Genomic DNA, 24,593 nt, shown 5'->3' with positions numbered 1-24,593 from the left:
TCACTGCGTTGCAAACTTTTGACTGAAATCTTAATAATCTGCAAGGGTATAACAATTTTTTTTTTCAGTTGGAGCCATTTTTATACCCGTTACTCGTAGGGTAAAGAGGTATACTAGATTCCTCGGAAAGTATGTAACAGGTAGAAGGAAGCGTTTCCAACCCCATAAAGGATATATATTCTTGATCAGGATCACTAGCCGAGTCGATCTAGCCATGTCCGTCTCGGAAACTAAAATAGCTAGAAAGTTGGGACTTGGTATGCAGCAAGGTGCCACGCCCACTCTAACGCCCACAAGCCGCCCAAACCTGTGGTGCCGTCAGTCTTGATGCTAGAAATACATTTTTAATTGAAATGTTTTGGTCTCGTCAATACCTATCGTTTGACCTAAAAAAAGTTTGCCACGCCCACAAGCTGCCCAAATCTGTGGCGCCCACAATTTCCATGCCAGTACAAAAATTATAACTTTTATTAGTCTCGTCAATACCTACCGATTGACCCAATAAATGTTTGCCACGCCCATAACCCCTTAATCTGTCTGCCGCCCACATAACCACATACAAGCTCGCTTTGCTGCTTGCATATCTCCATTTCCCTTTGGTTCCTTTAGCTGTGTAACGGAAATCTGATAGTCGAGGTACTCGACTATAGCGTAATTCCTTGTTTGTTTTTAAGATATCGAATTTAATTTAGTAAGCCTTCTGATATTTTCTACGAACGCACTTTGCAGCGACTTTGTCCTATGGCGTTTGTGTTTCTCCGTTGCACACTGAGCCAAAAAGTTAATTTTTTAGCCAAAAATCTGTAATTATACCCGTTACTCGTAGAGTAAAAGGGTATACTAGATTCGTCGGAAAGTATGTAACAGGCAGAAGGAAGCGTTTCCGACCCCATAAAGTATATATATTATTGATCAGGATCACTAGCCGAGTCGATCTAGCTATGTCCGTCTGTCCGTCTGTCCGTCTGTCTGACCGGATGAACGCTGAGATCTAGCCATGTCCGTCTGTCCGTCTGTCCGTCTGTCTGTCCGGATGAACGCTGAGATCTCGGAAACTATGAGAGCTAGGCTATTGAGATTTGGCGTGCAGATTTCTGAGCTTCTTACGCAGCGCAAGTTTGTTTCAGTAGAGTGCCACGCCCACTCTAACGCCCACAAGCCGCCCAAAACTGTGGCTCCTACAGTTTTGATGCTAGAATACAAATTTTAACTGAAATGTATTGTTCTCATCAATACCTATCGATTGATAAAAAAAAAAGTTTTCCACGCCCACTTTTACGCCCCCAAACCGCCCACAAATTTCAAAAAATCGTAAATATGAACGTGGATATCTCGGAAACTATCAAAGATAGAGAATTGGGATCTCATATTTAGATTCCGTAGCCTTGTACGCAGCGCAAGTTTGTTACGCAAATATGCCACGCCCACTCTAACGCCCACAAACCGCCCAAGCCTGTGGCGCCCACAATTTTCATGCTAGATACAAAATTTTAACTGAACTATATTGGGCTCGTCAATACCTATTGATTGACCCAAAAAAAAATTTGCCACGCCCACTATAACGCCCATAACGCTTAAATCTGTCTACCGCCGATAGGTGGCGCATTTCAATCTCGCTTTGCTGCTTGCATATCTCCATTTCCCTTTGGTCCCTTAAGCTGAGTAACGGGTATCTGATAGTCGAGGTACTCGACTATAGCGTTCTCCCTTGTTTTTTTCCTGGGATAGTTGATTTTTTTTCGTTTTTCTCTTAAAAGATTGAACTTGACGAGACCAATACATTTCAGTTAAAATTTTTTATCTTGCATGAAAATTGTGGGCGCCACAGGTTTGGGCGGTTTGTGGGCGTTAGAGTGGGCGTGGCATATTTGCGTAACAATGTTGCGCTGCGTACAAGGCTACGGAATCTAAATCTGAGATCCCAGTTCTCTATATTTTGTAGTTTCCGAGATATCAACGTTCATATTTACGATTTTTTGAAGTTTGTGGGCGTGTCAAACATTTTGGGTCAATCGATAGGTATTGAGAAAAATTCATTTCGGTAAATTCGGTTATTCTAGTATCAAAACTGTAGGAGCCACAGTTTTGGGCGGATTGTGGGCGTGGCACCTTGCTGAAATAAACTTGCGCTGCGCAAGAAGCTCAGGAATCTGCATACCAAGTCCCAACTTTCTAGCTTTTTTAGTTTCCGAGATCTCAGCGTTCATCCGGACGGACAGACAGACGGACAGACGGACATGGCTAGATCGACTCGGCTAGTGATCCTGATCAAGAATATATATACTTTATGGGGTAGGAAACACTTCCTTCTGCCTGTTAGAGTGGGCGTGGCAGCATTTTTTTTGGATCAATCGATTTTTTATCTAGCATTAAAATTGTGGGCGCCACAGGCTTTAGCGGTTTGTGGGCGTTAGAGTGGGCGTGGCATATTCGCATAACAAACTTGCGCTGCGTACAAGGCTACGGAATCTATATCTGAAATCCCAATACTCTATCTTTGATAGTTTCCGAGATATCCGCGTTCATACTAACGATTTTTTGAAGTTTGTGGGCGGTTTGTGGGCGTTAAAGTGGGCGTGGCAAACTTGTTTTTATGTCAATCGATAGGTATTGATGAGAACAATTCATTTCAGTTTAAATTTTTATCCTATAGGATGCTATAGCATCAAAATTGTAGGGGCCACAGTTTTGGGCGGTTTGTGGGCGTTAGAGTGGGCGTGGCACTCTACTGAAACAAACTTGCGCTGCGTAAGAAGCTCAGGAATCTGCACGCCAAATCTCAATAGCCTAGCTGTCATAGTTTCCGAGAGCTCAGCGTTCATCCGGACAGACAGACAGACGGACAGACGGACATGGATAGATCTACTCGGCTAGTAATCCTGATCAAGAATATATATACTTTATGGGGTCGGAAACGCTTCCTTCTGCCTGTTACATACTTTCCGACGAATCTAGTATACCCTTTTACTCTACGAGTAACAGGTATAACAACGTATTTTTGCCCAAAAACCGGATCGGCTGGCCCAGTGTGCAATGGTCAAACTTTCCTGATATTTTATATGCTTAAATAGTATATTTTAAAAGAAATCAACTCCTTAAATCCTTTCAATCTTCGACCCTTATCACTGTGGACGGCAGTACACGTAGTGGCGAAGCGCGCAAAAGAGCGTGCGAAGACAACTACTATATATAGCTGCAGAATTGAAAATCTGCAATTATGGTCCGATCGCAACGAGTGATAAACCAATCGAAAGGTATTGCAAATACTAAGAAGATTGCATTCCAAGACTTTCGAAATATAGATTTGTTTGGGAGAGAAAACGGTGAAAGTGTAAAAGGAAAAATTTAGAAAATTGGAGCTGCTGTATACGGTGGGGATAAAAGCCCCCGGCTGTTTAGCTAGATTTATTTTTTCTGAGAATACGCGTCGAATGACATCTCATTTGTTGAAATCCGATGTTCCGTTCAAAAGTAATTCTAAAAACAAGATTTTCTTCTTCTTCCCAAAATGAAAATGTTTGTCCCTTGGTTTGTGGGTTTGTATGCATCCCATCTTAGTTTTAGGGTTTTGGAAACCCTATGGGTGTATAAAGCAGCTTAAAATAGAAAACGTTTGTTCTTCGACTTTTGGAAAAACCCGCTAGTTTAGCGGGAAATAAAAAAAAAAGGCCAGATTTAAAATGCTTATAGTATCTAAACAACTAATGCTACAGAAACTATATATCTCTGAAAAGATAATTTAATTTGCTAAATACCCTTCATACAGTAAAATTGTCTGAATATAGTAGATTTAGAGTTATGATAAAAAGTTATTTTTTAAAACCACTTTTTGACTATTTTCTCAATTGAGCGATTTCTTTTTAAATTTTAAATCATACAGCCCTTGAGATTCCTCACTTTTTGATCTATAACATTTTTTGCCCTAAAAATTACCGTTTGGAAGATATTAAGCGATAAAAAGTGCAACTCGTTTCAGCTCCGTATACGTAATATTTCATACTTAATCGAGTAAACGAGAAAAAAACCAATTTGATGAAAAATATTCTTATTAGATTTTTTCAAACGAAAAATCTGTTATGGTTTTAGGGTCCTTTACTTGCAAGAATCTAATCGAAATAGGAAACTTCTACCACTTTGGAAAAACCCGCTAGTTCGGCGGGAAATGTAAGAAACGACAGATTTCTCTTGGAATCTGAAACTATACAGCCCTTGAGATTCCAAACTTGTGCTATTAAAATGGGTAATTGAAGCGATAAAACTTGTTGTGCCTAATTTAAGGTGGCGTTCAGCTAAGATTAGGGGTCGAATCTGTGTGTTTGGTTTTTCAATAGCCAAGCCATATGGAAACGACTCCTAGTCATGGCATTGAGGTACTTAACTCTTGAGCAAAAAAAACTTCTGATATCAAACAAACCACCTCTTAACGAGGTAGAAATTAGTGGCGAACGCGCCTTTAACAAAAATTTCTGATGTCAACAATTGTGACGAAAAATGATATTATATTCGATAAAATAAATGAACTATATTAAATTTATGTATTCGTCACGCTACAACAGAAAAATTACGTGTAGGTAAATAAATATGTACACCCAGAAAAAAAAGAACGAAAAATATCAAGAACATTTTTCATGAAATGCGAACCATCCGTTCTCCATTTTTAGTTCTCACATTTCGAACGTTTGTTCACGAAAATCGAACGGTGTTGGCAACAATTTCTACCGACGAACAACTTGGTTCCAAATTGCGAAAAATGTTCTCAGATATCGAACGCCGTTCATGAAAAAGCTGCGATAGACGCGTTAAAGTCTATCGAAATCGATAATATCAACACCGTTCATAAAAACATGCATGTCTAGGTCTAGGTCCCAATTTTCCGCACTCGAAAAATTCGCTCGGTGGTCCAGCTGCTAGAGCGTCCGCCTTCGACACATGGTAGCACAGGTTCGAATCCGCGAGAAGACGGTTGTGAATTGTAAGTTTTATTAAAATATTATTTCTAATGTTTATATGTATTTCTATTAATAAATAAATTCTTTGTCTTCAGCAAAATATCCAAAATACATTGAATTCTAGCAATAACAAAACATAAGGTGGGAAATTAAATAAACCTCTACCAGGCGTCCAGAAAGTCTAGCGTGTACACAAACCTCGTTTTTTTTAGATTTTTATGTTCTCAGGTTAAGCCCGAAATGTTCTTAAACTGACACCATTCGTTCGGAACCCGACCCTAAAGTTTCGGTCACATTTTACGAACGACCGTTCATGAACTGTCAACAAACGGGCTCACGCACTTTTTGACAACGTTTGGTCTTGATTTTTGAACGTTTCGAACGGATTTTTTTCTGGGTGTACTGTTGCGGGCCGAAATCATAAATTTAATGTAGTTTATTTATTTTATCGAATGTAATATCATTTTTCGTCACAATTGTTGATATCAGAAATTTTTGTTAAGGGCGCGTTCGCCACTACTTTCTACCTCGTTAAGAGGTGTTTTTGTTTGATATATATTATAGAAATTTTCTCTATATTCTTTCAAAAACGCCATGGAGCCGGTTTTTGTCTTCCTAATTGTCAGTTAATATCCAAGTCCCCGGACAACCGGAAGCAATATCAATATGTCCTGGCTCACCGCACCATACCAGTGCATTTGCAACGCGGTCGAGCAGAGCTTCAACTAGAGCCATAGTCAGATGACGGGCTAAACAAAAGCTGCAAAATGAAGTATGAGGTCAACAGCAAAGAAAAGGCAAAACAAAGGAAGCGCACATGATTGAAGCTTAAAACTTGAGCCACAGCAACTAACCTCATGACATCAGCTTTTTCGGTTTGTAGCTTATTACAAATTCCATATAACCTTCAAAGAGCCAGTAGAAAGAAAGCACCAAAAGCATGATGGCTTCTCGGGGGTGCTTCTATGCAGTGTGTGCGTGGAATGTAGGAAAGGACCGAAGGAATCAGAAGCAGAAACAAAAACAAAAAGAAACTGGGGGAGGGGAGAAAAAGGGTCAGAAGGAGACGAAGGCAAATGCCATGTCCTTCAGCAATTGCCCTCGCAATGGCAAAGGCAAATGCATAGGTAAAGGCAAAGTCAAAACAGCTGGGCGGTCTTTAAGTTTTATGGCACCATTGTGTCAAGATAATAGTATGTACGCCGCTATGTGTGTTCGTGACTGCATTTAAGTGCATAGTTGTGTACAGCTGTATTCACAATCGCACTCGGGAAACACGTATACATAAACAAGCATTCCTCTGGCATGACATTTACTCTCTGAATTACTCTAAACTGCTGCATTTGCTATGATGCGATATGCGAACGAAAGAAGCAATGTGGCAGCAAATAGCAACTATGTGCCACCCCTAAGCCCGCCCTTACGGTATTATCAATTTAAATGAATTGTACACGAGTGAGCCATAAATTCGGGCTGCATGACATTTGCTAATGTTTGTCCATGAGAGCAGCGGCGTTAATTAAATACCATGGCATACTTGCGGGCTGCAAGGTAAATCAGAAATTCAAAATCGCCGAGCTCAGAAAGCCACATAGTTCTGTAATTAAAACGAACGAACGCTTTGGCAATTCTGCGGCCGAGTTTCAATTTTAATTTATGTGCACAGCGCTTTGCGAAATTTGGATTCATTAGTGCTATTTACGCAGCGAGTTGAATAATCTCGGTCAATGAAACCGCAGAATTGAGGAACTGCCCTGGATCAGCAATATAAACAACGTCATAAGTATAACATACCTGTAAAACTTAAAGAAATAACAAAAAACAGACTTAAAACACAGATTCATCCTTGCTGCAGATAAAAATTATGACAAGCCACAAAACTTTTTCTAAGTTTTTGGAGCTCTTTGCGTCTCAGTATAAAAATTTAAATAAAGTCACACAAGCGTGCGAGCAAATAAATTCAAATTTATAAAAAGCCCTCGACTCAGTCCTGGTGCCGGTGTCCACTCCGATCCGCCCAATTTTTGGCTCGCCCACTGAACTCCAAGCCCTAGCCCAATCCCCTCCCATCCTTTTCTCACTCCCCCACAAACATCTCCATGCTATCGCTGACCTATAAATTACGTGCAAAATTTGCTTGAACAATAAATTTTATTTTATATTCAAATGAATAGAAGCCCCCGCTCCCGAATCCGAGGTCGGGCAGCGCAATCGGAAGCAAGTCGAGAATGATCATGAAGAATCATGCACTCAGAAATATTTCCTAGATTTAAGGAAACATGGACTACGTTGCCTGAAATTTGAGTTTTAGGGCCATTGTGGACTTAAAAATAGTAAAAATGGCCTTAAATGTTTAATTTAAGGCTATACACTTTTAAGGAATCAACAGTGGGAAAAATATACCATTACCTTAAGAAAGCACATATCCATTATAATATTTTCTGAAAATAAAATATTAAAACAAATTTTTTTTCCGAAACGAACAATTTATAATAAGTTTGTCTCTTTGTCAAGGGCCATATAATATTATCATTAGGGTACACAGAGAAAAAAAAATACCAAAACTGGTCATCAATCGGGTATTTTTTCATATCAATTTTGATCCCTTATGTGGCCATATCATATTCATATTTTCGAACATATGACATTGATATTTTCGAACATGTCAATTTGGTATTTTTCATACCAGATTGATATGAGCACATATCAAAGTTGTGACCAAATTGTGGTATTTTTTAATATCCAACTGATATGCTTTCATATCAAACTGATATGCTTTCACATCAAACTGATATGCTTTCATATCAAACTGATATTTTTAACTAATTTCTTTTTTCTTTAACATTTCTTTTATTTTAACATGTTATGTTTTTCCATATCAAATTTATACTTTTTCATAATAAACTGATATTTTATCATATAAATTTGAACTTTTAATCATTTTAACACGTTATGTTTTTCTATATCAAACTGGTATTCTTTCATATCAAACTGATATTATGTCAAATCAATTCGACACTTAACTCATACCCAGCTTTATATTAAAATCATTTTATTGAGAGAAACAAATTTGTAGTTTTATTTAAATTTTATTTTCATTCAAAGTCTTATGTTACATATAAAAATCGTTGTAACTTAAAATTACTTATCATAATTAAATAAACTAAAATATTTTTCTTCTTATCATTTTAAGACCAGTTGGTGTGTAATATACATGAATTGGTGGGCCTTCAAATTCAAAACATTCCATGATTTAAATAAGACAACCTATAAATGAAAAAAAGATACAAAATATATTCCAATATAGGAGAAGCTTAACGCTTATATGTCTGTATTCAAAGGACAGTGCTAAAAAATATGTAATTAACTAAAGAGTATATGTTACTAATTTAAATATTCAATAAACTTGATAATACTGGCATTCTTTACATCGTAGCTTGTTGTAATATTATAAAAATAAATTGGCAAAAATGACCAAACAAGAATAGATTCATTAGAGTACTTAAGATTAAAGACGTGAAAGGTCTTAAAGCAACAATCTAATGCCTTTAAAAAAGATTTAAATTTCAATGTTTGCTTTCCAATGATAATGTAGAAATCGGTTAGGCTAGTCAAATCTATTCCAACTACTACAATAACGGGTTGAATTGTAGTATTTTAGTTTTAATATGGAGAACACTACTGCTTATGGAGTCCTGGATGGTGCAACTCCGAAGAAGCTGTATAAAGTATATGTCTTTCACTACTATCTCGTAGTAGGCCTTAAACTTTACAATGGATTGTTCCCATAAGCATGTAAGTTTAAAAGCTTTGTCTTGGTGAATCGATTTGAAATCTATGTTGATCTGCAACATTCAAATTAAATGTTAGAGTCTTATATATACAATTAATAGAAATTGACAAAATTTCTACGAACATCACAAACATTTCCAAGGGACATTACAAACATTTACTAGGACATCACAAACCATCACATACGTCCAAACCATCTAATTTGCTTACAAAGATATGTCCGAGAGACTGCTTATATATTGGAAACTCGTTAAATATTGCTTCAATGTCGTTTGACCCCTGCTTGATGAAGTTTTGGCGATAACTCGTCGTAGCTTCCCATAAAGTTATACAATCTTCTTCAGTTCCGTTGTACAACTTAAGAGTACTAACAATTTCAAGGACTTCTTGTGAATATACTTCTGGCTCAACTGCTTCAATGCTGGAACTAATATATCCCATTCTTTTTCTATTTAAATTATGAACTTTATTAAATAGAATTCCACTGGGGTTTGATTTCCCATTCTCTTTTCTACTCAAAAAATAAATATCTTTGTTTTCTGTTGGAAATATTGATACAATTTCTTCTGAAAGTTTTTTTATCTCTCCATATCTCGGTATTCTATAACACTGCGAGCTAACATTGTAATAACTTTCTTTTATGATTGAGAGGATTTTTTCTCGGTTATCTGCCGATAATTTTCCCTTTACTTGAAATTATTTGCCTTCCAATGTCGCAGGACTGAAGAATCAACAAAGCACTCTAGATTAACGTATAGAACCACAAAAAATAAATTATATAAACACTGATTAAAGTTAATAATATTTAAGCTAGAAACCATTAGTTAGAACTAATAATGTCACCTTTTCTTTATATGTTGGTGTCGTATCCCCTGCGCAGACATCAATGTGCTAAAATTTGAAATTATTACAACCTATTATGAAAATATTAAAAATTAAACTTACTTGTGCTCGCTTCCATTTTTGGAGCTTCTCGCGGAACTCGGATTTCAGACCAAGATGTTCTCTCTTGGAAAATATTATATCAAGATCTGAAGCACTAATGTACTGCAGCCTTTCGTAGTTGTATCCACACTCTAGGAATATGTTGCAAAGATAAGTCTCAACTAATGATGGCTTACACATGTACATATATATATATATATATATATATATATGTTGATTTATAAAAACCTAAAAGCGGGTCAAGCACAACCAAATCGACCTCGTGGTCCGTAAGGAATTGAAGCAAAAGTGGATCCTCCATGGTACTTCGACAAACTGAGGCACAAATAAAGAAAATTAGTTAATATTATACATACTTACCAAGTAATTACTATTATGAACACCTTAAACTTTTCTTTTGTCACGTTTTACACTAAAATTGACGCAGTAAATAAAAGTGGGACCACCGCATACAAAGCGTAATTATACCGTAATATACACAAATAGGACGAATTTACAGTCATACTATTTTTTCGATGACTTTTCGATGTTACCTTTGATATGAAATCTTATCAACTTGCCAAGTATTCATATCATTATGATACGGATTCATATTAACATTTGAAGTTGATATGATTTCGTATCATATTGATATGAATTCGAATCATTTTGATATGAAAAAATTGATATGTGAAAATTGAGGAGACAATATCAAACGGGTATTGTTCCGTTTTTTTCTCTGTGTATATATGGAGAGGCAATAGTTTAAAACAGGGGTCAGCAGGGGCCTATCTAGTGAGCATAGGGAAGTGTTCTGCCTATCCTCTGCTCGCTCACGTATAACGTAGATGTTCGTATGACTTCGGTATGGGTCTTCGGGTCTTTTTTTTCTCAGCTTCGGCGCCCTTTTTTGCTGCTGCGGCAGAGAATTTCAGTGCAAAACAGAGAAACGTCAGGCGTCAGAGCGCTGCGCGCCAATTTCGTGTTTTTTTAAAGCAGTGGTCGGCACACACATACCATCACAAGTTTGCCTTGCATTAGTGTGAGTGTAAAAAACACGAAGTTGGCGTGCAGCGCTCTGACGCCTGACGTTTCTCTGTTTTGCACTGAAATTCTCTGCCGCAGCAGCAAAAAAGTGCGCCGAAGCTGAGAAAAAAAAGACCCGAAGACCCATGCCGAAGTCATACGAACATCTACGTTATACGTTAGCGAGCAGAGGATGGGCAGAACACTTCCCTATGCTCACTAGATAGGCCGCTGCCGACCACTGTTTTAAAGAAAAGAATCTGTTTAAAATGGCGCTCTAAAGTGCAGTGTTTTGCAATAAGCACATAAATACCTTTATAATAATAATAGTCAATAATATTCAAGAAAAATACCTTTTGTCGTTTCTTTAAAAAAAAATGTTGCTTTAGTATTGCTTTATTTTTTGACTACTTAAATTCAAAATGTCTTCCTTTGTATTGTGTAATGTGGCTCCACACGCCATGGACGGTTTAAAATCTAGTCCATAATATGAACATTTTAATCATTCAGATTTTCATCTAAACTTACGAAGGCATTTAGCCACTCGAAAATATAACAAGGGCGTGACCCAGCGGAATTGTGTAAGCCCTAGGTTTTTTTGACCCAGGTTCGAATCCTGAAAATTTTATATTTTGGCCTATTTTTAATATTTTGGCCTATATAAATATCAAACAAAAACACCTCTTAACGAGGTAAAAAGTAGTGGCGAACGCGCCTTTAACAAAAATTTCTGATATCAACAATTGTGACGAAAAATGATATAACATTCGATAAAATAAATAAACTACATTAAATTTATGATTTCGGTCCGCAACAGTAAATATTTATTTACCTACACGTACATTTTCTGTTGTAGCGTGCCGAATACATAAATTTAATATAGTTTATTTATTTTATCGAATGTAATATCATTTTTCGACACAATTGTTGATATCAGAAATTTTTGTAAAAGGCGCGTTCGCCACTACTTTTTACCTCGTTAAGACGTGTTTTTGTTTGATATCAGAAGTTTTTTATTGCACAAGAGATTAAGTACCCCAATACCATGACTAGGAGTCGTCCCCATGAATATTAAACTTTTTAATAACAAGTTTTATCGCTTCAATTACCTATTTTAATAGCACAAGTTTGGAATCTCAAGGGCTGTATAGTTTCAGATTCCAAGAGAAACCGGTCGTTTCTGATATTTCCCGCCGAACTAGCGGGTTTTTCCAAAGTGGTAGAACAAATAGATCAAGTTTCCTATTTCAATTAGCCTAATGCAAGTAAAGGACCCAAAAACCATAACAGATTTTCCGTTTGAAAAAATCTAATAAGAATATTTTTCATCAAATTGATTTTTTTTCCTGTTTATTCCAATAGGTATGAAATATTTTGTTTACGAAGCTGAAACGAGTTGCACTTTTTATCGCTTAATATCTTCCAAACGGTAATTTTTTGGGCAAAAAATGTTACAGATCAAAAGTTGAGGAATCTCAAGTTCTATATGATTTAAAACTTAAAAAGAAATCGTTCGACTCAATTTTGAGAAAATAGTCAAAAAGTGGTTTTATAAAATAACTTTTTGTCATAACTCTAAATTTATTATATTCAGACAACTTTACGTTATGAAGGGTATTTGGCAAATTAAATTATCTTTTCAGAGATATACAGCACGGTTCTGTAGCATTAGTTGTTTAGATACTATAAGCATTTTAAATATGGCTTTTTTTTGGACTTTGCGCTAAACTAGCGGGGTTTTCCAAAAGTCGTAGAACAAACGTTTTCTAATTCAAGCTACTATATACACTCATAAGGTTTCTTAAACCCTAAAACTAAGATGGGATGCATACAAACCCACAAACAAAGGGACAAACATTTTCATTTTGGGAAGAAGAAGAAAATCTTGTTTCTTGAATTACTTTTGAACGGGACATCGAATTTCAACAAATGAGGTGTCATTCGACGCGTATTCTCAGTAAGAATAAAACTAGCTAATCAGTAGGGGGCTTTTACTCCCACCGTATCCAGCAGATCCAATTTTCTAAATTTTTACTTTTACACTTTCACCGCTTTTTCTCCCAAACAAATCTATATTTCGGAAGTCTTGGTATGCAATCTTCTTCTTCTTCTTCTTTTTGCGATACCTTTCGATTGGTGTATCACGGACTATAATGGCAGATTTTCAATTCTGCGGCTATATATAGTAGTTGTCTTCGCACGCTCTCTTGCGCGCTTCGCCACTACGTGTACTGCCGTCCACAGTGATTAGACTGTTCATGGCCTTGATCATTATAGACTTAAATAAGGAAGAACGCTATAGTCGAGTACCTCGACTATCAGATACCCGTTACTCAGCTAAAGGGACCAAAGGAAAATGGAGATATGCAAGCAGCAAAGTGAGATTTAAATGCGCCACCTACCGGCGGTAGACAGATTTAAGCGTTGTGGGCGTTAGGTATTGACAAGACCAACACATTTCAGTTATAGTTTTTTATCTAGCATGAAAATTGTGGGCGCCACAGGCTTGGGCGGTTTGTGGGCGTTAGAGTGGGCGTGGCATATTTGCGTAACATACTTGCGCTGCGTACAAGGCTACGGAATCTAAATCTGAAATCCCATTTCTCAATCTTTGATATTTTCCGAGATATCCGCGTTCATATTTACGATTTTTTGAAGTTTGTGGGCGTTAAAGTGGGCGTGGCAAACTTTTTTTGGGTCAATCGATAGGTATTGATGAGAAGAATACATTTCAGTTAAAATTTTTATTCTAGCATTAAAACTGTAGGAGCCACAGTTTTGGGCGGTTTGTGGGCGTTAGAGTGGGCGTGGCACTCTGCTGAAATAAACTTGCGCTGCGTATGAAGCTCAGGAATCTGCACGCCAAGTCTCTACAGCCTAGCTCTTATAGTTTCCGAGATCTCAGCGTTCATCCGGACGGACAGACAGACGGGGACGGGACAGACGGTACTTTATGGGGTCGGAAACGCTTCCTTCTGCCTGTTACATACTTTCCGAGGAATCTAGTATACCCTTTTACTCTACGAGTAACGGGTATAAAAATAAGTCTATGATTCCTTAGGTACAAATTTAGTCCATATTAGTTATTTTAAGTCAATTTTTTTTGGTTCTAAATCCATATTTTTTCTGGGTGTGGGCATTGCAATTGTAATTTGGCGAGGCAATTGGTTTACCAAAGGCATACTTATTTCAACGAACTTGTTATTTACCCAGCCATCTTATACTCAGGTTTTTTTTGCTCTTCTATCTGCCTTTCAGCTCTCAACGCAGGCCGCAGGAATAAGTGAGCCCCTCTGAAGACATTACTTTGGAAACGATTCATCATCGGCACCACGCTTCTGACAGTGTTCTCGGCAGAAGGTGAGGGGGCACAAAACAGCCACTACAGCAAATTTAATGTAATTTCATAAAAAGCAGAGTGTTAATTTCTACCAGTCACACAATACAAGATAGAGACAGTCAGCGCTACACGTGCCGCGCCGTGGCCTAATGTGCTTACAAGCACTGACATGAAACATGATGAAGAGCATGCCACTTCTTTTCTGAACCCAGCCGATAGAGAAGTAAGACCGAAAGAAAGAAACGGGCGACGAGCTGAAAATTTGTGACATGTGCGAGGAACAGGTGGCATCGTAACTCGCAGGACAACGAGGCATTGACAGCTAGGGAAAAAAGCCAAAAAAGCTAGCGCTGCACATCGGATCACCATTTACCAGCGCAGCATCGCATCGCACTTACTAGCAACAGCAACATAACCCGTTGAGGCATATGTGCGCCGGCGATGAAAGCATTGTGTGGTTGCCGCAACTGAAAGGATCCTGCGCGTTCATTCAAAGACCCATTAACCCTAATAAGGAACCAACTAACCAGCTAGACAATACGTTCCGCACGCTCATCGATGAGGCAGTACCTCCTTGGGGCCCAGGACATAGATTGTGGACAGTAGGTCTTGGGAGAGGCCGCAGTAGAAACTGTGACAGGGAGGTAACGGCCCGGCGAATCGAGAAAAGATGCCAATGGTGCTTCCACGGATGGTGCTGCGTCTGCGGCGGCCCCTGAACCTGATGGAAGTGCGAATCCTGCTACTCTGCCTACCGACGCTGCTCCTGGCCACGACGCTCGAGCCAGGTTCGTTCCAATAGTCCAATAGTTAACCACTTTACCCTCTAGCCTTCAGAACTTAATTAGTTCTGCTTTTTTCGAGAGCGAGAGCTTCGAAGGGACTTAGCGAAGTGCTAAGTAAATTAACACAGAATTTATGCGAACTGCCCAGCCAGGTCCAGCCCACTGACACTCCCGATAGCCGGCCTAAGGTATGCGGCAGTTTACTTTTAAGTTTACACAAAGTAATCAAACGGTTGCAAACCTTGGGCAACAAGGCTACTGGGGGATACAGTCTTTGCGACCACAATTAATGCCCCTTATAGCGTCCATCCACCATCTACCATCCGTTAAACCATAGAGTAAGAATCTATATGGAGACACCATTTGCTCTGCCCGATCCTCTGCCCAGCCTCTGCTGAGGGCCCATTCAGGGTCAAGTTTGAAGCTAGCTTCGATTTTTCAACACACCCAACAAGTGCGAAGCAACAGCAATAGTGGTGAGGATCAATTACAAAAACAAAACAGTGAGTAAGAGCGGTGCAAAAATATAATTTCCCATAAAACTCACCGCGGGAACGAATTTCAAGATCCCATCCAACATTTTAAAAACTAGGGAAATTATCGTTTTATCGCCTGGGTGGCATCATTGGCAAAGTCTCAAAAGAGAGCGGCAGAGCAAATGGTGTCTCTATAAAGATTCTTACTCTATGGTTAAACGGATGGTCCATAAGGTTTTGCCGTTCCGAAAATTTCCCAGTTAGTTCCCCATCCAAATTTGACGGACTCTTTTATGCGATAGTAAGGCGATATTTGTTCGGTGCAACTCTGACGTCTTCTTGGCAGTAGAAATGTAAGCATTCACTACGAAAACGTAAGCAATGGTGACAGGGAACAATCGAAAATGGAAGGCGCAGAAGCAACAGGCTTGGTTCGATTAGCCAGATCATCTGTTATCGGATGGTAAATGGTGTATGTGCTTTGTGAGAATCAGATTTTCACATTTGAAAATGGGAGGCGCAGAAGCAACAGGTTTGGTTTGATTAGCCACAGGTCTTCAGATCAGCTGTTATCGGATGGTAGATGGTGGATGTGCTCTGTGTGAGTTTCACATTTGTCAAATATCTCTACCGTTTCGAACGGATGGACTCTATGGGAAGGGGGTATTAGTAGGGTTGGTACAAAAATCGATGTTACTATCGATAGTGTCGATGGTCGAAAAATATTGCAAACATAGATGGCTCAGGCCCACCATCAATACAATCGTTCTAGAAAAATAATCAGGATATTCCTTAAACTGTTGAATTGTTGAAAATTCTACAGAAAATTTCAGCAATTAAGGGAACGACCCTAAAAGTTTCCTGTTGAATTTTCAATGTTAAGTTCTCAGCTGTTGTATCAGCTGTTTGTTAGATTGTCAAAATGCCAGGCTGTGTTTACCAAAGATTATGCTTAAAATAAAGGAAAATGACGAAAATAAGCCAACAAATTAAACTATTAGAACTGCTAATAATTATAATAATAATAATAATAATAATAATTTTTAAAATTTGTTTGTCATACTTTTTCCCCTATGTTTACAAGTGACCAGAGTTACCCTCTTACTTTTAGTCGAGAACAGCGACAACTCTGGTTTTCAGCAATTCCACAAAAATTTCAACAGCTCCGAGGCTGTTGAATTTCTGAAATTTTTGATAATTGACTTTGTATGGAATAGCTGATTAACAGCTGACCAAAATTCAAAGATTCAGCAATTCAACAGTTTAGGGAATACCCCGAATATTTATTTTCTCAATATTTATGGTATATTTGAAAAACAAAAAAGAATATTGTGTTATATTTCTGCGAGCTTATTAGAGTTTTCCACTTTAAAGCCTAGTACTCAGATCGGCTAAGAGTTTCACTAGTCGAAAAATCTTATTCTTTGTAGTGTGACCGAAGTTTTCAAAGTTCACCCGCCATGCATGTGGCATGGTCTTACTATCAAGCAGCTGGGCTTGTTGTCGAACGGAAAACAAATCAATTGGAGCAATTTAAAAAAGAAGAGTCTGCTGGTGCATAAAGAAATTAAAATAAAAATAAATTAAATTATTAAATTTAATGTTTTTATGTATGTAAATTAGAAGTTAAAGGCTTCCTTCTCGTCCCACGGATGCTCCGCCATCTTTCCCGCGCCATCTGTAGTCCAACGCCGAGCTGGCCAATAATGGCTGCTGATAGCTCCTCCAGCTGTCCCTTAGCGGGCGACCTTATTTCCTCCTCCCTATAGAAACCGGCGCATCCTCTGTCTCCGCTCCATCACCAGCTGCCAAGTAGCTGGTGAAGGAGGAGTCCTTAATGGAACTCATCGGAGATCGTGCGATGTCCCATGTTCCTTCCCACTGGGATTCTCTAGTGGATCTCCTCCAGCGCTTCAACTTTTCTGCGGATTTGACCCGATTTGGTACTGCTTCTTGTCGGTCAAGTCCCACAATAACGGGCAACAGCTTGGATTAGGCATCCTTTTTCATCTGCACTGACCTTTAGCCGTTTTGGGTGTTTTTCTTGCATTTTTAATTTTTAAATTCCCCACCGCTTCTGCACGAACACCGCCAAAGATTAAATTTCTTATTCTTTGGGCCTTAGCTCATCTGAGTACCGCGCTGAAAAACAGACCCGACGAAAACCTTTAGCCGCCTGTATGCCTCTCGCTCACTCCTATGGTTAGCTCGCGGTTTTCGTCGATGTGAGTACTAGGCTTAAGAGCACACTGCAATGCCACAAAATTAATGAAGGATTAGTGTAAGCGAATACGTTATAAACTCTAAAATTGGCTTTATCCAATGATATTCATCAAACAAAAACACCTCTTAACGAGGTAAAAAGAAGTGGCGAACGCGCCTTTAACAAAAATATCTGATATGTGACTATTTAATTTAATATAGTTTATTTATTTTATCGAATGTAATATCATGTTTCGTCACAATTGTTGATATCAGAAATTTTTGTAAAAGGCGCGTTCGCCACTACTTTTTACCTCGTTAAGACGTGTTTTTGTTTGATATCAGAAGTTTTTTTTTGCACAAGAGTTTAAGTACCCCAATACCATGACTAGGAGTCGTCCCCATGAATATTAAACTTTTTAATAACAAGTTTTATCGCTTCAATTACATATTTTAATAGCTCAAGTTTGGAATCTCAAGGGCTGTATAGTTTCAGATTCCAAGAGAAACCTGTCGTTTCTTATATTTCCCGCCGAATTAGCGGGTTTTTCCAAAGTGGTAGAACAAATAGATCAAGTTTCCTATTTCAATTATCTTAATGCAAGTAAAGGACCCTAAAACCATAACAGATTTTCCGTCTGAAAAAATCTAATAAGAATATTTTTCATCAAATTGGTTTTTTTCTTGTTTATTCCAATAAGTATAAAATATTTCTTATACGGAGCTGAAACCTTTTAATAACAAGTTTTATCGCTTCAGTTACCTATTTTAATAGCACAAGTTTGGAATCTCAAGGGCTGTATAGTTTCAGATTCCAAGGGAAATCTGTCGTTTCTGATATTTCCCGCCGAACTAGCGGGTTTTTCCAAAGTGGTAGAACAAATAGATCAAGTTTCCTATTTCAATTAGCCTAATGCAAGTAAAGGACCCAAAAACCATAACAGATTTTCCGTTTGAAAAAATCTAATAAGAATATCTTTCATCAAATTGTTTTTTTTCTTGTTTATTCGCATAGGTATGAAATATTTCGTATACAAAGCTGAAACGAGTTGCACTTTTTATCGCTTATTATCTTCCAAACGGTAATTTTTAGGGCAAAAAATGTTATAGATCAAAAGTTGAGGAATCTCAAGGGCTATATGATCTAAAATTTAAAAAGAAATCGTTTGACTCAATTTTGAGAAAATAGTCAAAAAGTGGTTTTAAAAAATAACCTTTTGTCATAACTCTAAATTTATTATATTTCGACAACTTTACTATATGAAGGGTATTTAGCAAATTAAATTATAATTTCAGAGATATATAGCACGTTTCTGTAGCATATGTTGTTTAGATACTATAAGCATTTTAAATCGGTTTTTTTTTTTGGATTTTCCGCTAAACTTTCCAAAAGTCGTAGAACAAACGTTTTCTAATTCAAGCTACTTTATACACTCATAGGGTTTCCAAAACCCTAAAACTAAGATGGGATGCATACAAACCCACAAACAAAGGGACAAACATTTTTATTTTGGGAAGAAGAAGAAAATCTTGTTTTTTGAATTACTTTTGAACGGGACATCGGATTTCAACAAATGAGGTGTCGTTCGACGCGTATTCTCAGGAAGAATAAAACTAGCTAAACAGCCGGAGGATTTTATCCCCACCGTATCCAGCAGATCCAATTTTATAAATTTTTACTTTTACTTTTTCACCGCTTTTTCTCCCAAACAAATTTATATTTCGAAAGTAATAAGTATGCAATCCTCTTAGTTTTTGCGATACCTTTCGATTAAAGTATCACTCGTTACGATCGGACCATAATGGCAGATTTTCAATTCTGCGGCTATATACTCGTATAGTAGTTGTCTTCGCACGCTATCTTGCGCGCTTCGCCACTACGTGTACTGCCGTCCACAGTGATTTTATTAGTAGTTCAGTGGTGTTAGCAGTGGTTCGGCAGATAAAATGGACAAGTAATTAAAGGCCAAGAATGGTATGTTTTCTTCAAAATAATGTGAGCAAGGGAATTGTTTTTGACTTGATTATTTAAAGGCATATATGTAGGTATATAAGTACTTCATATTAAGTAGGCACGTATATTCAAAATACACCAATTGTGAAAATGATATAAATAAGATTATGTTACAAACAGATGATGGCCAGGAAGCTAATCAAGAAAGGGAGAAACCTGAACCAAAAAAAAGTACGTCAGAGGTGTGGACTCACTTATTAAGAATCGATAAGTTTTCGGCAGAATGTAATAAGTGCGGCAAAATGAATACAAGCAGTGGAAATACGTCAAGTCTATTTGACAACCTTAAACGGATGCACAAAAACGATGATGACGGGCTTAAGGGCAGCCCGCTGCGAAAATTTCAACGTTTTTACCTGGTCCATTACCATTTGATAGAATGTCCGAACTTAAGCGGGAAATTGACAAGGCATTGACCCTAATGGTTTCTATAGACGTACAACCATTTTATATTGTTGAAAACCGGGGCTTTTGCGACCTTTTAAACGTTATGGACCAAAATATCGTGTACCGTCCAGAAGTAAATTAACCAATATTTTAATCGCTGACTTATATAAAGAAAAGATGGAAAAATTAAAAGGCATTTTGGAGAAATCTGATTCCGTTTCGATCACAATAGACGGATTGTCCTCAGCCGCTAATGACCGTAACATGTTATTTTTGACGAATTCTTTCCAACTCAACGAATTCAACCATAACGCCATACATATTATCCCATGCTTTGCACATTCGCTCAACTTCGTTGTTAAGGATGCTTTAACAATAGAATAAATTAAAGAGCCTTTCAAAAAGAGCAAAAGAAATGTTAAATTCTTTAAAAACAGCATAATTGCTTTCGCAAAGCTTAAGGAAGCGCAGAACACAGAAAAGGCCCTTAATCTGATTCAGGAGGTGCCACCAAGATGGAAGAGCAGCTTTCATATGAAACGACGAATGCTGCTGCTGAAAGAACATGTTGCTAAAGTCTTGCTGGGCACTCCAAAGAGTCAATGAATCCCTTCAGTTCCTAAAAAAAAGTTTCACTTGTGAATCACCTTGGGAATCACATGGGACATGTCCTCTTGCACAAGTGAAGAACAAGTGACGCTCCATATACAAAATTGTATGGGATGTCCGCGATTTCACAAGTGAAGTCCTACGGGATTTTACTTGTTCCTTATACTCATTTTTCGTATGGCCTGTCACGTGCCGGTGACACGTCGTAAGTGAATCACTTGTGAAAATCAGAATTTTTCCGTGAGTTTTCACTTGTGAAATCACTTGCAAGTGACACGTCCCAAGTGAAATCATTTGTGAAAATCAGAATTTTTCCACGAGTTTTCACTTATGAAAATATAGAATTTAAAATACATAAATTTTTAATTACATTTAAATTAATTTTAATTAGATCGTATTATTCAGATTTTCAATAAGGGGACAATTATTGTTAGTATTTCTGTTTTTTTGTTTTGTTAGTTTGTTTTTCACGTTCGTCATCGCCTTTCTCAAACATTTGTCCGGACCTTTGGAGTCCTTGGCCAACGCTTCTGAAAAAATGTATGGGCATATAATTAAAAAATGCGTTTTACTTTTTTAATTGTATATTTACCTTATATAGGTGTGTATAAACCCTTTGCGGGATTTTTTTTGGCACAAAACATTTTGTCATCCACTTTCGGCTAACGGAACCCATTGAATACCTTCAACATTTACGTACTTTAAGCTAAGATCAATGCACAGCATTGACCTAGCACTTACCTGAATTTATTATATTAACTAAACGATTAAAGTAACTCTGCTGCGCACAATTAAAATGCATGCTTCCCTTTCAATCACTCAAACAGAATGCACCAAGTCTTCTCACCCCTTTACTTGATTTCTTTTGTTTTCTCTTCGCTGTTGGCGCGTGCCACTGCACCTATACCCTTTCTAAAGCGAAAAATATCCGACTATATAATTTGTACTTCTTAAGTAAAAAATACAATACGAATTTTTTAAAAATGTTAATACTAATACTACTAATGTTTTAAATATTGAAATCAATTTTAACGGACTAATTTTCTATAATTACACTAAAAAACAAGGGAGAACGCTTTAGTCGAGAACCTCGACTATCAGATACCCGTTACTCAGCTTAAGGGACCAAAGGGAAATGGAGATATGCAAGCAGCAAAGCGAGATTTAAATGCGCCACCTACCGGCGGAAGACTGATTTAAGCGTTGTGGGCGTTAGGGTAGGCGTGAAAAATGCGTTTATTCAATAGAATAAGTTAGCCGCGCACTTTTTTCTTTGCCGCTAAGTTCGGCCGGCAACTATTTACATACACACACATACACGCGTAAAAACATTTCGCATTGTCTGGCTCTGACGTCATAGCTTTTTTTCTTGGGAGGTTTGTGGGCGTTAGAGTGGGCGTAGCAAAATTTTTTTGGGTCAATCGGTAGGTATTGACAAGTCTAATACATTTCAGTTAAAATTTTCTATCTAGCATCAAAACTGTAGGAGCCACAGCTTTGGGCGGCTTGTGGGCGTTAGAGTGGGCGTGGCAGTCTACTGAAACAAACTTGCGCTGCGTAAGAAGCTTAGGAATCTGCACGCCAAATCTCAATAGCCTAGCTTTAATAGTTTCCGAGATCTCAGCGTTCATCCGGACGGACAGACAGGCGGACAGACGGACAGACGGACATGGCTAGATCGACTCGGCTAGTGATCCTGATCAAGAATATATATACTTTATGGGGTCGGAAACGCTTCCTTCTGCCTGTTACATACTTTCCGACGAATCTAGTATACCCTCTTACTCTACGAGTAACGGGTATAAATATATTGTAATAAAAATGTATAATATGTAAACATAACATTATAAGTAAATCCAAATTACTTAATTTTACTATAATCAAATAATTTACTTTTATAAAGCAATATAAGTTGTTTATTTTCGATACACAATAATTCTCCTAAAATATTAGGGCATTCACATGTCGCTGCTCCACGAAAATTTTTCCGCCGAAATATTATTCGTTAGCCGAACATAACGGAGAGACGCAAAAAAAATAACGGACCGGCCGAAATTTGTCTCTGCGAGCGCGGAGTGCAGTCAGATTATAAGACAAGAAAGAGAGGGCAATATCCGAATATCTGCCTCTCTTTATTGCAAGATCGTTTTCGTCGGCAGTCTTCTAAGCTGCGCCGACTGCTCTCTGCTGACGTCAACAGCGACACAGCGTATTAGGCACAAAAAAAAACAAAAAAAGCTTTTTGCCTTGAGCCATGTCACCGCGTCCCTACTGCAGAACTGAAGGGTACGTTCGGACTCTGTAGACGTAGCGGGTTCTGCAGTAGGGACGCGGTGACATGGCTCAATGCAAAAAGCTTTTTTGTTTTTTTTTGTGCCTAATACGCTGTCTCGCTGTTGACGTCAGCAGAGAAGTTGGCGCAGCGTAGAAGACTGCTTACGAAAACGGTCGTGCAACAAAGACAAGCAAATATTTGGAGATTTCCCTCTCTTTCGTTGTCTTATAATCTGCCTGGACACCGCGCTCGCAATTTCGGACGGTCCTTTTTTTTTTGCGTCTCTCCGTCATGTTCGGCTAGCGACTAATATTTCGATGCCTCTAGTTCGCTTCGTCCCCCCGACAGTGTCGTACGCATCGTTAGAGCGCCTAACTTATGGCCAACACGTAATATAGTAAAAATACATAGGGGGGAGATTAACGCAAAGGGCGACTAACCTTCTTTGTGGGTCCGGCGTAGTTGCTGCCCTTGCGGCTTTCGAACTGGAGCGCCATGCAAAGTCAAAGTCGCCGCACTCCCCTTGTTGCCCTTGTTGTTCGAGTCCCCCCCCTATCCACAACGACACATTATCAAGTCCCGCGGTCCGCTCACTGCGCAGCCTTCCGTGAAAAGTGGGGCGGCCAAAAATGAAAATTTATGGCGACGAATTGTGGCTTGGAAATCGTTGTCAGGAAAAACTATTTAAATTGACTTTTAATATGTACATCGCAATAGGCTGAAAGTGTGGTGTGTAATGGCGTGGCGTGTTTTGAGTGATGCAGGTGAAACTCACAAGAAGCCTGTTATATTCGATTTAATTTCAGGCCTTATTTTTGAAAAATCTGAAGTTTGGCGTGGAAGTCAGGTTCTCCAGTGGGAGAACCAAAGTATCATCTGTCGATAAAGCAATCTTGTGCCGACGGGAAACGGGATTGCACAGACACATTTTTTTGGCTTTTTTGGCAGGTGAGAACTTGGCCAAAACATTATTTGGGAAGTGAATGACAATCGGGACAAAGTCAGCTTAACTACGTGTCGGTCTGCCCGTGTGTCGGTGCCACCCTGGACTCAAGTCTCTCTTATACACGCACATTGTCAAGCAGTAACGGCTTTCACCGTGCTTTCCCCAACACTCACTCCCAGGCTCAAGAGCAAATAAGTTTAAAGTTGGGTGGATGGATTTTCCACAAATTTGTGTGAGTGGTGGGAAGGTAATACCGGGGCGAGATTTTTATAACCCGCAGGCTGAGACCAAGTTATGGGTTACGGGCTACGAGGAACCAGGAAGCTTAAAATCAGCTAAGCACTCCTGCACTTGGCGGGCAAAGAGCTTCAACTTAAGCAGATTTAGGGATTAACACTCGCACACTAGCACGCCCAGTGCAAACATATTGGTGGGTGTTAAAATATTACATGCAACAAAGACAGGGCGCTTACTGCTGACGGCGAATGAGACCTGAGACAGAAAAATAATAATTTAAAACATCGCAAGTGCGCAGAGCTACAGTTGACTCTACAGCAACAGCATAAAACATGGTCGACAACAAGGACAGTAACCAATGTGTGGGCTATACAACTTGAGCGGTCGGAGGGCGTGGGGCGAGGGACTTGCAAGAAATATTTATTATTAATAATAAACATGCGAGAATGCCAGCCGCACTTACTGACTTCTTTATTTATCCCTTTTTTTAGCAGTCGGTGGTGAGAGGGGCACGGGAATTGGAATGGAAAATGGGACGAACGAAGCGAAAACTTATGTATTGTCAGTTCTTGCTTCTTTAGTTGGTCTTACTGTAGCCCAGGATGGTTTTTATGCCGAAGGTCTCAGTAAA

The 24,593-nt window shown here is 38.5% G+C and overlaps 1 protein-coding gene across 10 annotated transcripts in view; it reads left to right on the top strand.

The window, feature by feature from the left end:
- Window positions 1–24,593, top strand: part of LOC119562649 (zwei Ig domain protein zig-8) — a 302,211-nt gene that overhangs the window by 237,767 nt on the left and 39,851 nt on the right. For 7 of the 10 annotated variants that reach the window (XM_037875886.1, XM_037875884.1, XM_037875885.1 and 4 more), the window contains exon 3: window positions 13,950–14,819. In XM_037875886.1, coding sequence (XP_037731814.1) covers window positions 14,702–14,819 — 118 coding nt within the window. In that variant the 5' untranslated portion in view covers window positions 13,950–14,701. The remainder of the gene's footprint in view (window positions 1–13,949; window positions 14,820–24,593) is intronic. The other 3 variants (XM_037875880.1, XM_037875881.1, XM_037875879.1) reach the window with 2 other exon arrangements.

The sequence above is a fragment of the Drosophila subpulchrella genome, unplaced genomic scaffold, assembly GCF_014743375.2.
Source record: "Drosophila subpulchrella strain 33 F10 #4 breed RU33 unplaced genomic scaffold, RU_Dsub_v1.1 Primary Assembly Seq81, whole genome shotgun sequence".
NCBI classification, from domain to species: Eukaryota; Metazoa; Arthropoda; class Insecta; order Diptera; family Drosophilidae; genus Drosophila; species Drosophila subpulchrella.
The sequence above is the reverse complement of the archived record's forward strand: the minus strand, read 5'-3'. Positions and strand labels throughout refer to the sequence as shown.